This window comes from Bombina bombina, chromosome 11 (assembly GCF_027579735.1).
Source record: "Bombina bombina isolate aBomBom1 chromosome 11, aBomBom1.pri, whole genome shotgun sequence".
NCBI classification, from domain to species: domain Eukaryota; kingdom Metazoa; phylum Chordata; class Amphibia; order Anura; family Bombinatoridae; genus Bombina; species Bombina bombina.
In genome coordinates this window covers 144,998,478-145,014,112 of record NC_069509.1, presented here as the reverse complement: position 1 = coordinate 145,014,112, position 15,635 = coordinate 144,998,478, and the positions used below count along the sequence as shown (strand labels likewise).

General features: G+C 42.0%; 1 protein-coding gene across 1 annotated transcript in view; it reads right to left on the bottom strand.

Annotated features, from left to right (window-relative positions):
- The window catches only part of TTYH3 (tweety family member 3), a 443,816-nt gene that overhangs the window by 296,552 nt on the left and 131,629 nt on the right, over positions 1 to 15,635 (bottom strand). The window contains exon 2 of the mRNA XM_053695221.1: positions 1,916 to 2,085. Within this exon, the coding sequence (XP_053551196.1) occupies positions 1,916 to 2,085 (170 nt within the window). The remainder of the gene's footprint in view (positions 1 to 1,915; positions 2,086 to 15,635) is intronic.

Below are 15,635 nucleotides of genomic sequence, written 5' to 3'. Positions count from 1 at the left end.
ATAATGTTCTTTAAAATAGTGCCCAGGTTCACCCACATCCCCTGATTATTCAGAAAAAGGTAAGCAGGAAAAAATTGCTTAGATAGATTTTCAAAGTACATTTTTCTAGCCTATTAAAGGTGCATAAAAGTGCAAAAAGAAAATGGCTCCTAGTGCGTTAGCATACCAACATTTGTAGCTAGTTATTAGGGACTCAGCAGGTTGAAGGCGTTGCCATTTTCTGGGTGGGGTTGTGGGCGTGTCTTCATGTTTGTGGGCAGGGCCAAGGGAAATTCTGCAAATAGGGACATATGGCTCTCTCCAAGGGACAGTGCTCAGAATTAGGTACTGTCCCTCTCAAATAGGGACTGTTAGGAGGTCTGTGTTAGACTATTGCTTGATGTTAACTATGTGTTTAACCCCTGCAGAGTCAACTCCAGAGCAGCAATGCACTACTGGCAGCTATATGAACACAACTGTCTAATGACAAGAGACATATGTGTGTAGCCACCAATCACTATCGAGCTCCAAGTAGTGCTCCTGAGCCAACATAGGTTTCCCTTCTCTAATCTCTTCTGCTGAGGACAAAGTCTCTAATAAACACAAAAGTCCCTTTAACAATGCTTACATTCCACACAGCCATTGTTTGCACAAGTTATCTGCCCCAAATTTTCCTCATCGTATTACTTAAAATAAAAATAACTTGTGTAGGCTGTTAGTTTCTTTAATTTTATTATTATTGGTTATTTGTAGAGCGCCAACAGATTCCGCAGCGCTATAAACATAAGTGGTAGACAAGGTAGCAATTATTGGGATCAAATGGGTAGAGGGCCTTGCCTAGAGTCACACTGTTGTAGTCAGCTCTTGTGAAGGTGATCTGCAAGCAGTTGGGCTCTTAGGCTTACATTCTAAGGAGGTTCATGGTGGATAGCAATGGAGGAGAGGAACTGGTATTAGGAAAGGTTAGTGAAGGTTGTATGCATCCCTGAATAGAAGAGTCTTTAGGGAGTGCTTGAAGCTTTCAAAACTAGGGGAGAGTCTTGTGGAACGAGGCAGAGAGTTCCACAAGATGGGAGCCAGTCTGTAGAAGTCCTCTAAACGGGAATGTGAGGCGGTAACAAGAGAGGAGGAGAGTAGGAGGTTGTGAGCAGAGCGAAGGGGACGGGAGGGAAAGTATCTGGAGACAAGGTCGGAGATATAGAGGGGAGCAGTGCAGTTGAGGGCTTTGTATGTCAGAGTCAGAATTTTGTGTTTAATCCTGTAGGCAAGAGGAAGCCAGTGAAGGGATTGGCAGAGAGGTGCAGCAGATGAAGAGTGATGTATAAGGAAGATGAGCCTGGCAGAGGCATTCATTATGGATTGTAAATGAGCTCTAGGGAGACCAGAGAGGACAGAGTTGCAGTAGTCAAGGCAGGAAAGGATGAGAGAGTGGATTAAAATCTTAGTTGTTTCTTGTGTAAGGAAATGTCTATTTTTTTAGATGTTTTTAAGGTGGAAGCGGCAGGATTTAGCCATAGCCTGAATGTGAGGCAAGTGTGACCCCAAGACATCGTGCATGGGGGAATAAGTGAACGCGCTCATCAGGTTAGCGCGCAAGCAAAAACTGTTTGCTTTCAACTCATAATAGGATCGCAACCCGCAACTTACTTGTAGCGCAATTAACACTCGAGGGGCAGCGTTAATTAGAGCTCCACTAGTAATCTTGCCCATGTTTTGTGTGTGTACAGAATTTATAATATGAGGAAACACATTTGTGCAAAAGACTCCTGTACATATAGAAGAAGTGAACAATAGTAAAATTAAGTTGAGAGCCAGATACATAATAATATTTTCCAAATTTTATTAACGGGACCAAAATATCAATTTTAGGGGCTCAAACACAGTAATATGGTAACTACCAAAAATGTATATTCATACACATTTTGATTATTCTCACCTGCAGACAAGAGTCGCAATGATGACGCACCAAGCAGTACAGCAGCAATCTGCATTTGTGTTTTCTTCAGTTTTTCGATGACGACAGCAGAACCAGAAGGAATAGAAAAGGAGAAACAGGAGATCGAGAGCAAGGCAGGAGAGCGCGACACAGGCCAGGAGCATCAGCGACTGAAAAAGAGATACAACCCATTAGTCACCATAATGATCAGTCACCGTGTAAAAATCTCACACATTATTTTACCACAAAGTTTAGGGTACAGTATGTAAATTATTTTTAAAATGCCGAAACAGTAGAATAAAAAGACAATGCAATGGCACTTACTTTAAATTTCAAATAATCAGTAGATTTTTTGACAAATGTGTATTTATCCTCCATTCCCCTTATCATGTGACAGCCATCAGCCAATCACAGATTGATATACATATACACTTTGAACGTGTGCACGTGCTCAGTAGGAGCTGGTGCCTCAGAAATTATGCATATAAAATATTGTGCAAAATTGGATAAAGCATGTAAATTGCAGTCTCCTAAAACTGATTGCTCTATCTGAATCATGAAAGTTTAAACATGTTATATTACATTCTCAAAGTGTTTAATTTCTCTTTAAAGAGTGTGTGTGTATATTGTATGCTATGTGAGCTGTGTGCTGTGTTCTGTGTATGTGATGTATTTGTGTGTCATGAGTTGTGTGTGTGTGATGGATGTGTTCTGTTTGTATCTTTGTGTGTGTGTGCGCGCGCGCATGATTGCCATGAGTTGTGTGTGCGATGGATGTGTTCTGATTGTATCTGTGTGTGTGCAAGTGTGTGCGCATGTGTGTCATGAGTTGTCTGTGTAATGGATGATTTTTGTATGTATCCATGTGTGTGTGTGTGTGTGTGTGTGTGTGTGGGTGTGTGTGCACGCGCATGATTGCCATGAGTTGTGTGTGTGATGGATCTGTTCTGTTTGTATGTGTGTGTGTGTATGTGTGTGTGTGCGCAAGTGTGTGTGTGCAAGTGTGTGCGCATGCGTGTCATGAGTTGTGTGTGTGATGGGTGTGTTCTGTATGTATCTGTGTGTGTGCACGTATGTGTGTCATGAGTTGTGTGTGTGATAAGTATGTGTGTGAGTGCGTGCGTGCATGCGATTGTGTACATGCGTGAGTGCGGGTGTATGTGTGTATATGTGTGTGCGTGGGTTTATATGTGTTTGAGTGTGTATATATGTATGTGTGTTTATAGGTGTGAGCGTGTGTGTATATGTGTTTGCATGTGTATATGTGTGTGTGTATGTGTGAGTGTCTGTATATGTGTGTATATGTGCGTATGTGTGAGCGTGTGTATATGTGTGAGCATGTGTATATGTGTGAGTGTGTGTATGTATGTGTGTGTGCTTGTGTGTATGTGTATGTGTGGGCATATGTGTTAGCATGTGTTTATGTGTATGTATGTGCGAGTGTGTGTGTGTCTATATGTGTGTGCGTATGTGTGAGCGTGTGTATGTATATGTGTGTGTATGTGTGAGCTTGTGTGTATGTGTATGTGTGTGTATATGTGTGTGCATATGTGTTTGCATGTGTTTATGTGTATGCATGTGTGAGTGTCTGTAAATGTGTGTGTGTGTATATATGTGCGCGTGTGCGTATGTGTGATTGTGCGTGTGTATATGTGCGTGTGTGTGCGTATTGAGTGTGTGCATGAGTGTGAGCGTGTGTATATGTGTGTGTGTATATGTGTGTGTGTGTGTGTATATGTGTGAGTGTGTATTTGTGAGTGTGTGTGTGTGTGTGTGTATGTATGTGTGTGTGTGTATGTGTGAGCATGTGTATATGTGTGAGCGTGTGTATATGTGTGAGCGTGTGTATATGTGTGAGTGTGTGTATGTATGTGTGTGTGCGGGCATATGTGTTAGCATGTGTTTATGTGTATGTATGTGTGAGTGTGTGTGTGTGTCTATATGTGTGTGCGTATGTGTGAGCGTGTGTATGTATATGTGTGTGTATGTGTGAGCTTGTGTGTATGTGTATGTGTGTGTATATGTGTGTGCATATGTGTTTGCATGTGTTTATGTGTATGCATGTGTGAGTGTGAGTGTGAGTGTCTGTAAATGTGTGTGTGTATATATGTGCGTGTGTGCGTATGTGTGAGTGTGCGTGTGTATATGTGCGTGTGTGTGCGTATTGAGTGTGTGCATGTGTGTGAGCGTGTGTATATGTGTGTGTGTATATGTGTGAGTGTGTATTTGTGAGTGTGTGTGTGTGTATGTATGTGTGTGTATGTGTGAGCTTGTGTGTATGTGTATGTATATGTGTGTGCATATGTGTTTGCATGTGTGAGTGTGTCTATATGTGTGTGCGTATGTGTGAGCGTGTGTATATGTGTGTGTATGTATATGTGTGTGTATGTGTGTGCATATGTGTTTGCATGTGTATACGTGTGTGTATGCTTGAGTGTGAGTGTGTGTGTGTGAGTGTCTGTGTATGTGTGAGTGTGTGTATGTGTGTGAGTGTGTGTATGTGTGTGAGTGTGTGTATGTGTGTGAGTGTGTGTATGTGTGTGAGTGTGTGTATATGTGTGAGTGTGTGTATATGTGTGAGTGTGTGTATATGTGTGAATGTGTGTATATGTGTGAATGTGTGTATATGTGTGAATGTGTGTATATGTGTGAATGTGTGTATATGTGTGAATGTGTGTATATGTGTGAGTGTGTGTGTATGTGTGAGTGTGTGTATGTGTATGTGTGAGTGTGTGTATGTGTGAGTGTGTGCATACGTTCATCATGTGGTCTTTCAGAAATGTATGTATGTGCTGGCTCCTAGATTTATTTATTTTTTTAAACACATTTGTCAAGCCCTGACTTAGAAAGCACAGATATGCAAGTCTTTCAGTTTATAAAGTGTTAATGACAATTTAAAGAGTGGGTTCAGAATGAAGTGGGAGGAATTGATTATCAAGTTAAACTAAACCATTTACTAAACATTGAGCGTGATAACACCTCTGATGCTGTCTGTAGGCAGCTTCGAGAACTCCTACATACAGATACATTATACCACGAAAAGATTAACAAAATATGCCAGAAACACTGAATCACCGGCAGCTTTACGCGTTTTGAACCTTACATAAAAAAGTCAGTATGTCATAACAGTCAAGGACAGGTGAACAAATGTTACAATATTATATGAATGGGGATTAAGGGATGCACAGTACCTCCTTAATCCCCATTCATATCATTTTGGATGGATCAAACTATTCATTGAAACATGCACAATTAAAAATGTATTATATTTAAAAGGACAATATACCAATTTTGTTACTTTTAAAATGTGACATTTGAATATGTTTAATAGTCTTTTAAGTGCCAAACAGGTGTTCTTGTGCTGAATAAACCTATTTTTCCTGTCAGTTTGGTAAAGACTTCTCTATTAGGGGTGTCAAAAATAATCGCCACTGCGATGCATCGCGATGCAGCCATTAACGATGCTGCATCGATGCGGTGCAAGGTCAGAATCGATTCAGGGTCAGTGACGTCATCGCACAATGTCACGTGACCCCGCCTCTCCCACTGACTGATGTGAGGGCTAAAGTAATGGCAGACAGAATAAATATTGATTGATTTTATGTTTTTGGAACATCAGCACGATCAGTGCAGTTGTCTGACAAGCGGACAGCAGCCTCCTGTGAATATTTCCTTGTATTATCGCTTCCCTGTTTACTCACTGTTGCGGTCTCTGCTGCATGTTTCCTCTTTGTCAGACCCCTAGCCCAGCACCAAACGAGCATTTGAGTGTTGCTATTAGATATAGAAAAAGTCAAGTTTTACAAAAGTATCTAATAGCAACACTCAAATGCTCGTTTGGTGCTGGGCTAGGGGTCTGACAAAGAGGAAACATGCAGCAGAGACCGCAACAGTGAGTAAACAGGGAAGCGATAATACAAGGAAATAGTCACTGTGTTACACGAGGCTGCTGTCAGTTGGTCAGACTGCTTCTGCCCTGTCAGATCTCTCCTAGTCTTGAAGCAGGCGACACAGCAGGAGGGCTTAATTAATCACATTCACCCGGCCAGCACCTTTACCTCTAGGACAACTTATTGAAGCCGTTCAGTAAGTGGTTGGTGCAGTTGTTAATAAAGGTTCCGGTAAGAGGAAATGACATAGCATTCCTTCCCAGCTGCAGATCATCACAGAGCCGTAATAAACATGTTTAGAGTGCCTACATGAATGATTAGGTGACCCTTTATGTCAGTTTAGAGCCCTAATCATTAACGGTGACACTGCACTGCTCACACATACCATGCATTCCTTTCAAAGCTCTCCAATACCCAGAATACTAGTCTCACTGTCTCATATGAGCTTAGGGAGCAAAATAACAGCCCATCTATGATCTAAGTGTAATATGTGACAGGGTATTGTATTGTATTATAGTTGTGCTTTGTATGTGTATATAAATAAATGTATATGTTACATATAAACCTATAGCCTTTTAAAAGCATATCTATTACCTTAAATCTGAATCCATTATTTTTATTTAAAAAAAAAATCTATATCACACATATCCTATGTTAGTTATGTATTTGGGACCTGCTCTGCTAAAAGTCAATCATTTATACACCTTGGTTCATAAACTGTGCATTATTCCCTGACAAAGAGGCAAGTCCAGAATTATTATTTAACATGCCAGGACCATAATACCTTATATCCTAGAAACATCCCCTTAGCAATCCCCTTTTTTTTAAAGCAGATAAAATAAAAAAGTGAATTCTGACTGCTTGAATTTGTTAATGAAAATCATGGGCAGTAATCGTGATGCATCGCGATGCATCGTAGAATCGAATCGTATCGAATCGTTACGATGATAATCGTAATCGAATCGAATCGTGAGACAGGTGAAGATGCGCAGCTCTATTCTCTATATATCTGCACTGAGAATACTGCACTACAAAACTTGTTTTTTTGTTTCAATTTAAAGGGATATGAACCCCAAAACATTTCTTTTGTGATTCAGACAGAACAAATACATTTTAAAAAAAGTTTCCAATTACTTCTGTTATCACATTTGCGTTTGTGTTGCAGAGATACCTAGGTAGGCATCTGGTGCACTACATAGCAGGAAATAGTGCTGTCCTCTAGTTCTCTTGCAAATGGATAAACGACATTCTTTCAAAAGTGCTCCAGAAATGGGCCGGCTCCTAAACATACGTCCTTGCTTTTCAACAAAAGATACCAAGAGAACAAAAAATGATAATCTGAATCATGAAATTAATATTTTGGGTTATATAACCCGCGTTCCGGCCGCCCACTTCAAAACTCATGGGTTTTTTTTGTGAGCTAACAGTTTGAACTGTTCTCCAATCCAGACTCTAGCCGTACAGAACTTTTTTTGTATCTAGAGCTCAAATTGGAGAACAGCTCAAACCATAAACTCATGAAAACGAAAATAGTTTGATACTAGTAATAGTTTAAGAATAGTGAAGTGGGTGGCCAGAGCACATGGTAAAAAAAAGGGCACAACTAGATTAAAAAGTAAGTTACAGCGCATCTTCATTAGAAGTGATTAATTTAAATCCATCTAAAATATTGCTTAGACATCGGACCTGATTTTAAAACCTGTAACGTTGACCATCACTTTAATTTTTATTTGCGCTGTTGCCTACAAAGGGGTTAAACACAAAGGCCTAATTTCCATTGAGGTGATAAGGTTTGGAAGCTGGTGGTAAAAAGTGTAAATGTGCTGACCCCTCAACATAACTCAACACACAGCCATTAATGTCTAAACCATTGGCAACAAAAGTGAGTACACCCCTAAGTGGAAATGTCCAAACTGGAGCCAAAGTGTCAATATTTTGTGCGGCCACCATTATTTTCCAGCACTGCTGTAACCCTCTTGGGCATGGAGTTCACCAGAGCTTCACAGGTTGCCACTGGAGTCCTCTTCTACTCCTCCATGACGACATCACAGAGCTGGTGGATGTTAGAGACCTTGCGCTTCCCCATCTTCCGTTTGAGGATGCCCCACAGATGCTCAATAGGGTTTAGGTCTGGAGAAATGCTTGGCCAGTCCATCATCTTTACCCTCAGCTTCTTTAGCAAGGCAGTGGTCATCTTGGAGGTGTGTTTGGGGTCGTTATGTTGGAATACTGCCCTCCAGCCCAGTCTCTGAAGGGAGGGGATCATGATCTGCTTCAGTATGTCACAGTACATGTTGGCATTCATGGTTCCTTCAATGAACTGTAGCTTCCCAGTGCTGGCAGCACTCATGTAGGTCCAGACCATAACACTCCCACCACCTTGACTGTAGGCAAGACACACTTGTCTTTGTACTCCTCACCTGGTTGCCGCCACACGCGCTTGACACCATCTGAACCAAATAAGTTTATCTTGGTCTCATCGGACCACAGGACATGGTTCCAGTAATGCATGTCCTTAGCCCGCAGTTTGCGGACGACAAGCAGACTTTCTTGAGCATCATCTTTAGAAGAGGCTTCCTTCTGGGACGACAGCAATTTGATGCAGTGTGCGGCGTATGGTCTGAGCACTGACAGGCTGACCCCCCACCCCTTCAACCTCTGCAGCAATGTTGGCAGCACTCATACGTCTATTTCCCAAAGACAACCTTTGGATATGACGCTGAGCATGTGCACTCAACCTCTTTGGTCAACCATGGCGATGCCTGTTCCGAGTGAAACCTGTCCTGTGAAACCGCTGTGTTGTCTTGCCCATTATGCTGCAGCTCAGTTTCAGGGTCTTGGCAATCTTCTTATAGCCTAGGTCATCTTTATGTAGAGCAACAATTCTTTTTGCTAGATCCTCAGAGAGTTCTTTGCCATGAGGTGCCATGTTGAACTTCCAGTGACCAGTATGAGAGAGTGTGAGAGCGATAACACCAAATTTAACACACTTGCTCCCCATTCACACCTGAGACCTTGTAACACCAACAAGTCACATGACACTGGGGAGGGAAAATGGCTAATTGGGCCCAATTAGCCATTTTCCCATGTACTCACTTTTGTTGCCAACGGTTTAGACATTAATGACCGTATGTTGAGTTATTTTGAGTGGACAGCAAATTTACACTGTTATACAGGCTGTACACTCACTACTTTACATTGTAGCAAAGTGTCATTTCTTCAGTGTTGCCACATGAAAAGATATAATAAAATATTTACAAAAATGTGAGGGGTGTACTCACTTTTGTGAGATACTGTATATGGTCTGTTTTTCCTATAAATACTTCTAAAATCTCTGGTTGATATACATTCCCTTCAGAGAGGCTCCATAATGGTCAAATTTACTTCAGTGTGCAACATTCTACACAGTGATTAGTTAGCTCAGAGCACAAGTTTGTTAACATCTGTCCTTAACTGGTCACATCAAAGGCAAAAAGGAACATGAATCCCAAAAATAAATGGATAGAGCTCAAAACTGTTTTATGAAATCAACATTTAAACGTGTTGACATTTTTATTGCCATAAAAAATATGAACTAGATAGTGTTTAAAGGGACAGTACATCACATGGAAATATTACTGAATTAGCTAAATGTATAGCTGTCCCTAACTTGCCTCAGCAACGCAAGTAAGATAAGGAGTATGGGCTTTTAAAACTAGGAAAATGTTAGAACATAGCGGCATCCGTTACGTTATAGAAACTTGTAACCCGATTATTTAAAATTTTCTAACAAGGAGTGAAATATCACGTCAACCCTAGCATGGGCAGACCTTAAAGGGACACTAAACCCCAAATTTTTCTTTCATAATTCAGAAAGAGCATGCAATTTTAAGCAACTTTCTAATTTATCACATTTTCTTCATTCTCTTGGTATGTTTATTTGAAAAGCAAAAACAGAATTTATGTTTACCTGATAAATTACTTTCTCCAACGGTGTGTCCGGTCCACGGCGTCATCCTTACTTGTGGGATATTCTCTTCCCCAACAGGAAATGGCAAAGAGCCCAGCAAAGCTGGTCACATGATCCCTCCTAGGCTCCGCCTACCCCAGTCATTCGACCGACGTTAAGGAGGAATATTTGCATAGGAGAAACCATATGATACCGTGGTGACTGTAGTTAAAGAAAATAAATTATCAGACCTGATTAAAAAACCAGGGCGGGCCGTGGACCGGACACACCGTTGGAGAAAGTAATTTATCAGGTAAACATAAATTCTGTTTTCTCCAACATAGGTGTGTCCGGTCCACGGCGTCATCCTTACTTGTGGGAACCAATACCAAAGCTTTAGGACACGGATGAAGGGAGGGAGCAAATCAGGTCACCTAAATGGAAGGCACCACGGCTTGCAAAACCTTTCTCCCAAAAAATAGCCTCAGAAGAAGCAAAAGTATCAAACTTGTAAAATTAGGTAAAAGAGTGCAGTGAAGACCAAGTCGCTGCCCTACATATCTGATCAACAGAAGCCTCGTTCTTGAAGGCCCATGTGGAAGCCACAGCCCTAGTGGAATGAGCTGTGATTCTTTCAGGAGGCTGCCGTCCGGCAGTCTCGTAAGCCAATCTGATGATGCTTTTAATCCAAAAAGAGAGAGAGGTAGAAGTTGCTTTTTGACCTCTCCTGTTACCAGAATAAACAACAAACAAGGAAGATGTTTGTCTAAAATCCTTTGTAGCATCTAAATAGAATTTTAGAGCGCGAACAACATCCAAATTGTGCAACAAACGTTCCTTCTTCGAAACTGGTTTCGGACACAAGAAGGCACGACTATCTCCTGGTTAATGTTTTTGTTAGAAACAACTTTTGGAAGAAAACCAGGTTTAGTACGTAAAACCACCTTATCTGCATGGAACACCAGATAAGGAGGAGAACACTGCAGAGCAGATAATTCTGAAACTCTTCTAGCGGAAGAAATTGCAGCCAAAAACAAAACTTTCCAAGATAATAACTTAATATCAACGGAATGTAAGGGTTCAAACGGAACCCCCTGAAGAACTGAAAGAACTAAGTTGAGACTCCAAGGAGGAGTCAAAGGTTTGTAAACAGGCTTGATTCTAACCAGAGCCTGAACAAAGGCTTGAACATCTGGCACAGCTGCCAGCTCTTTGTGAAGTAACACAGACAAGGCAGAAATCTGTCCCTTCAAGGAACTTGCAGATAATCCTTTCTCCAATCCTTCTTGAAGAAAGGATAGAATCCTAGGAATCTTTACCTTGTCCCAAGGGAATCCTTTAGATTCACACCAACAGATATATTTTTTCCATATTTTGTGGTAAATTTTTCTAGTTACAGGCTTTCTGGCCTGAACAAGAGTATCAATCTGAGAACCCTCGCTTTGATAAGATCAAGCGTTCAATCTCCAAGCAGTCAGCTGGAGTAGGACCAGATTCGGATGTTCGAACGGACCTTGAACAAGAAGGTCTCGTCTCAAAGGTAGCTTCCATGGTGGAGCCGATGACATATTCACCAGATCTGCATACCAAGTCCTGCGTGGCCACGCAGGAGCTATCAAGATCACCGACGCCCTCTCCTGATTGATCCTGGCTACCAGCCTGGGGATGAGAGGAAACGGCGGGAATACATAAGCTAGTTTGAAGGTCCAAGGTGCTACTAGTGCATCTACTAGAGTCGCCTTGGGATCCCTGGATCTGGACCCGTAGCAAGGAACCTTGAAGTTCTGACGAGAGGCCATCAGATCCATGTCTGGAATGCCCCACAGTTGAGTGATTTGGGCAAAGATTTCCGGATGGAGTTCCCACTCCCCCGGATGCAATGTCTGACGACTCAGAAAATCCGCTTCCCAATTTTCCACTCCTGGGATGAGGATTGCAGACAGGTGGCAGGAGCGAGTCTCCGCCCATTGAATGATTTTGGTCACTTCTTCCATCGCCAGGGAACTCCTTGTTCCCCCCTGATGGTTGATGTACGCAACAGTCGTCATGTTGTCTGATTGAAAACGTATGAACTTGGCCCTCACTAGCTGAGGCCAAGCCTTGAGAGCATTGAATATCGCTCTCAGTTCCAGAATATTTATCGGTAGAAGAGATTCTTCCCGAGACCAAAGACCCTGAGCTTTCAGGGATCCCCAGACCGCGCCCCAGCCCATCAGACTGGCGTCGGTCGTGACAATGACCCACTCTGGTCTGCGGGAGGACACCCCTTGTGACAGGTTGTCCAGGGACAGCCACCAACGGAGTGAGTCTCTGGTCCTCTGATTTACTTGTATCTTCGGAGAAAAGTCTGTATAGTCCCCATTCCACTGACTGAGCATACACAGTTGTAATGGTCTTAGATGAATGCGCGCAAAAGGAACTATGTCCATTGCCGCTACCATCAAACCTATCACTTCCATGCACTGCGCTATGGAAGGAAGAGGAACGGAATGAAGTATCCGACAAGAGTTTAGAAGTTTTGTTTTTCTGGTCTCTGTCAGAAAAATCCTCATTTCTAAGGAGTCTATTATTGTTCCCAAGAAGGGAACTCTTGTCGACGGAGATAGAGAACTCTTTTCCACGTTCACTTTCCATCCGTGAGATCTGAGAAAGGCCAGGACTATGTCCGTGTGAGCCTTTGCTTGAGGAAGGGACGACGCTTGAATCAGAATGTCGTCCAAGTAAGGTACTACAGCAATGCCCCTTGGTCTTAGCACCGCCAGAAGGGACCCTAGTACCTTTGTGAAAATCCTTGGAGCAGTGGCTAATCCGAAAGGAAGCGCCACGAACTGGTAATGCTTGTCCAGGAATGCGAACCTTAGGAACCGATGATGTTCCTTGTGGACAGGAATATGTAGATACGCATCCTTTAAATCCACCGTGGTCAAGAATTGACCTTCCTGGATGGAAGGATAGTTCGAATGGTTTCCATTTTGGACGATGGAACCTTGAGAAACTTGTTTAGGATCTTGAGATCTAAGATTGGTCTGAACGTTCCCTCTTTTTTGGGAACTACGAACAGATTGGAGTAGAACCCCATCCCTCGTTCTTTTAATGGAACAGGATGAATCACTTCCAGAAGATAACCTTGGGAGACTATTTCTAGCGCCCAAGGATCCAGAACATCTCTTGCCCAAGCCTGAGTGAAGAGAGAGAGTCTGCCCCCCACCAAATCCGGTCCCGGATCGGGGGCCCGCATCTCATGCTGTCTTGGGAGCAGTGGCAGGTTTCTTGGCCTGCTTTCCTTTGTTCCAGCCTTGCATTGGTCTCCAGGCTGGATTGGCTTGAGAAGTATTACCCTCCTGCTTAGAGGACGTAGCACTTGGGGCTGGTCCGTTTCTGCGAAAGGGACGAAAATTAGGTTTATTTTTGGCCTTGAAAGACCTATTCTGAGGAAGGGCGTGGCCCTTGCCCCCAGTGATATCAGAGATAATCTCTTTCAAGTCAGGGCCAAACAGTGTTTTCCCCTTGAAAGGAATGTCAAACAATTTGTTCTTGGAAGACGCATCCGCTGACCAAGATTTTAACCAAAGCGCTCTGCGCGCCACAATAGCAAACCCAGAATTTTTCGCCGCTAACCTAGCCAATTGCAAGGTGGCGTCTAGGGTGAAAGAATTAGCCAATTTAAGAGCACGAATTCTGTCCATAATCTCCTCATAAGAAGAAGAATTACTAATAATCGCCTTTTCTAGCTCATCGAACCAGAAACACGCGGCTGTAGTGACAGGGACAATGCATGCAATTGGTTGTAGAAGGTAACCTTGCTGAACAAACATCTTTTTTAGCAAACCTTCTAATTTTTTATCCATAGGATCTTGGAAAGCACAACTATCTTCTATGGGTATAGTGGAGCGCTTGTTTAGAGTAGAAACCGCCCCCTCGACCTTGGGGACTGTCTGCCATAAGTCCTTTCTAGGGTCGACTATAGGAAAACATAATTTATGTAAGAACTTACCTGATAAATTCATTTCTTTCATATTAGCAAGAGTCCATGAGCTAGTGACGTATGGGATATACATTCCTACCAGGAGGGGCAAAGTTTCCCAAACCTCAAAATGCCTATAAATACACCCCTCACCACACCCACAATTCAGTTTAACGAATAGCCAAGAAGTGGGGTGATAAAAAAAAGTGCGAAAGCATATAAAATAAGGAATTGGAATAATTGTGCTTTATACAAAATCATAACCACCACAAAAAAAGGGCGGGCCTCATGGACTCTTGCTAATATGAAAGAAATGAATTTATCAGGTAAGTTCTTACATAAATTATGTTTTCTTTCATGTAATTAGCAAGAGTCCATGAGCTAGTGACGTATGGGATAATGACTACCCAAGAAGTGGATCTTTCCACACAAGAGTCACTAGAGAGGGAGGGATAAAATAAAGACAGCCAATTCCTGCTGAATAATCCACACCCAAAATAAAGTTTAACGAAAAACATAAGCAGAAGATTCAAACTGAAACCGCTGCCTGAAGTACTTTTCTACCAAAAACTGCTTCAGAAGAAGAAAATACATCAAAATGGTAGAATTTAGTAAAAGTATGCAAAGAGGACCAAGTCGCTGCTTTGCATATCTGGTCAACCGAAGCTTCATTCCTAAACGCCCAGGAAGTAGAAACTGACCTAGTAGAATGAGCTGTAATCCTCTGAGGCGGAATTTTACCCGACTCAACATAGGCAAGATGAATTAAAGATTTCAACCAAGATGCCAAAGAAATGGCAGAAGCTTTCTGGCCTTTTCTAGAACCAGAAAAGATAACAAATAGACTAGAAGTCTTACGAAAAGATTTCGTAGCTTCAACATAATATTTCAAAGCTCTAACAACATCCAAAGAATGCAACGATTTCTCCTTAGAATTCTTAGGATTAGGACATAATGAAGGAACCACAATTTCTCTACTAATGTTGTTGGAATTCACAACTTTAGGTAAAAATTCAAAAGAAGTTCGCAACAACGCCTTATCCTGATGAAAAATCAGAAAAGGAGACTCACAAGAAAGAGCAGATAATTCAGAAACTCTTCTGGCAGAAGAGATGGCCAAAAGGAACAAAACTTTCCAAGAAAGTAATTTAATGTCCAATGAATGCATAGGTTCAAACGGAGGAGCTTGAAGAGCTCCCAGAACCAAATTCAAACTCCAAGGAGGAGAAATTGACTTAATGACAGGTTTTATACGAACCAAAGCTTGTACAAAACAATGAATATCAGGAAGAATAGCAATCTTTCTGTGAAAAAGAACAGAAAGAGCAGAGATTTGTCCTTTCAAAGAACTTGCGGACAAACCCTTATCTAAACCATCCTGAAGGAACTGTAAAATTCTCGGTATTCTAAAAGAATGCCAGGAAAAATGATGAGAAAGACACCAAGAAATATAAGTCTTCCAGACTCTATAATATATCTCTCGAGATACAGATTTACGAGCCTGTAACATAGTATTAATCACAGAGTCAGAGAAACCTCTTTGACCAAGAATCAAGCGTTCAATCTCCATACCTTTAAATTTAAGGATTTCAGCTCCTGATGGAAAAAAGGACCTTGTGACAGAAGGTCTGGTCTTAACGGAAGAGTCCACGGTTGGCAAGAGGCCATCCGGACAAGATCCGCATACCAAAACCTGTGAGGCCATGCCGGAGCTACCAGCAGAACAAACGAGCATTCCTTCAGAATCTTGGAGATTACTCTTGGAAGAAGAACTAGAGGCGGAAAGATATAGGCAGGATGATACTTCCAAGGAAGTGATAATGCATCCACTGCCTCCGCCTGAGGATCCCGGGATCTGGACAGATACCTGGGAAGTTTCTTGTTTAGATGGGACGCCATCAGATCTATTTCTGGAAGTTCCCACATTTGAACAATCTG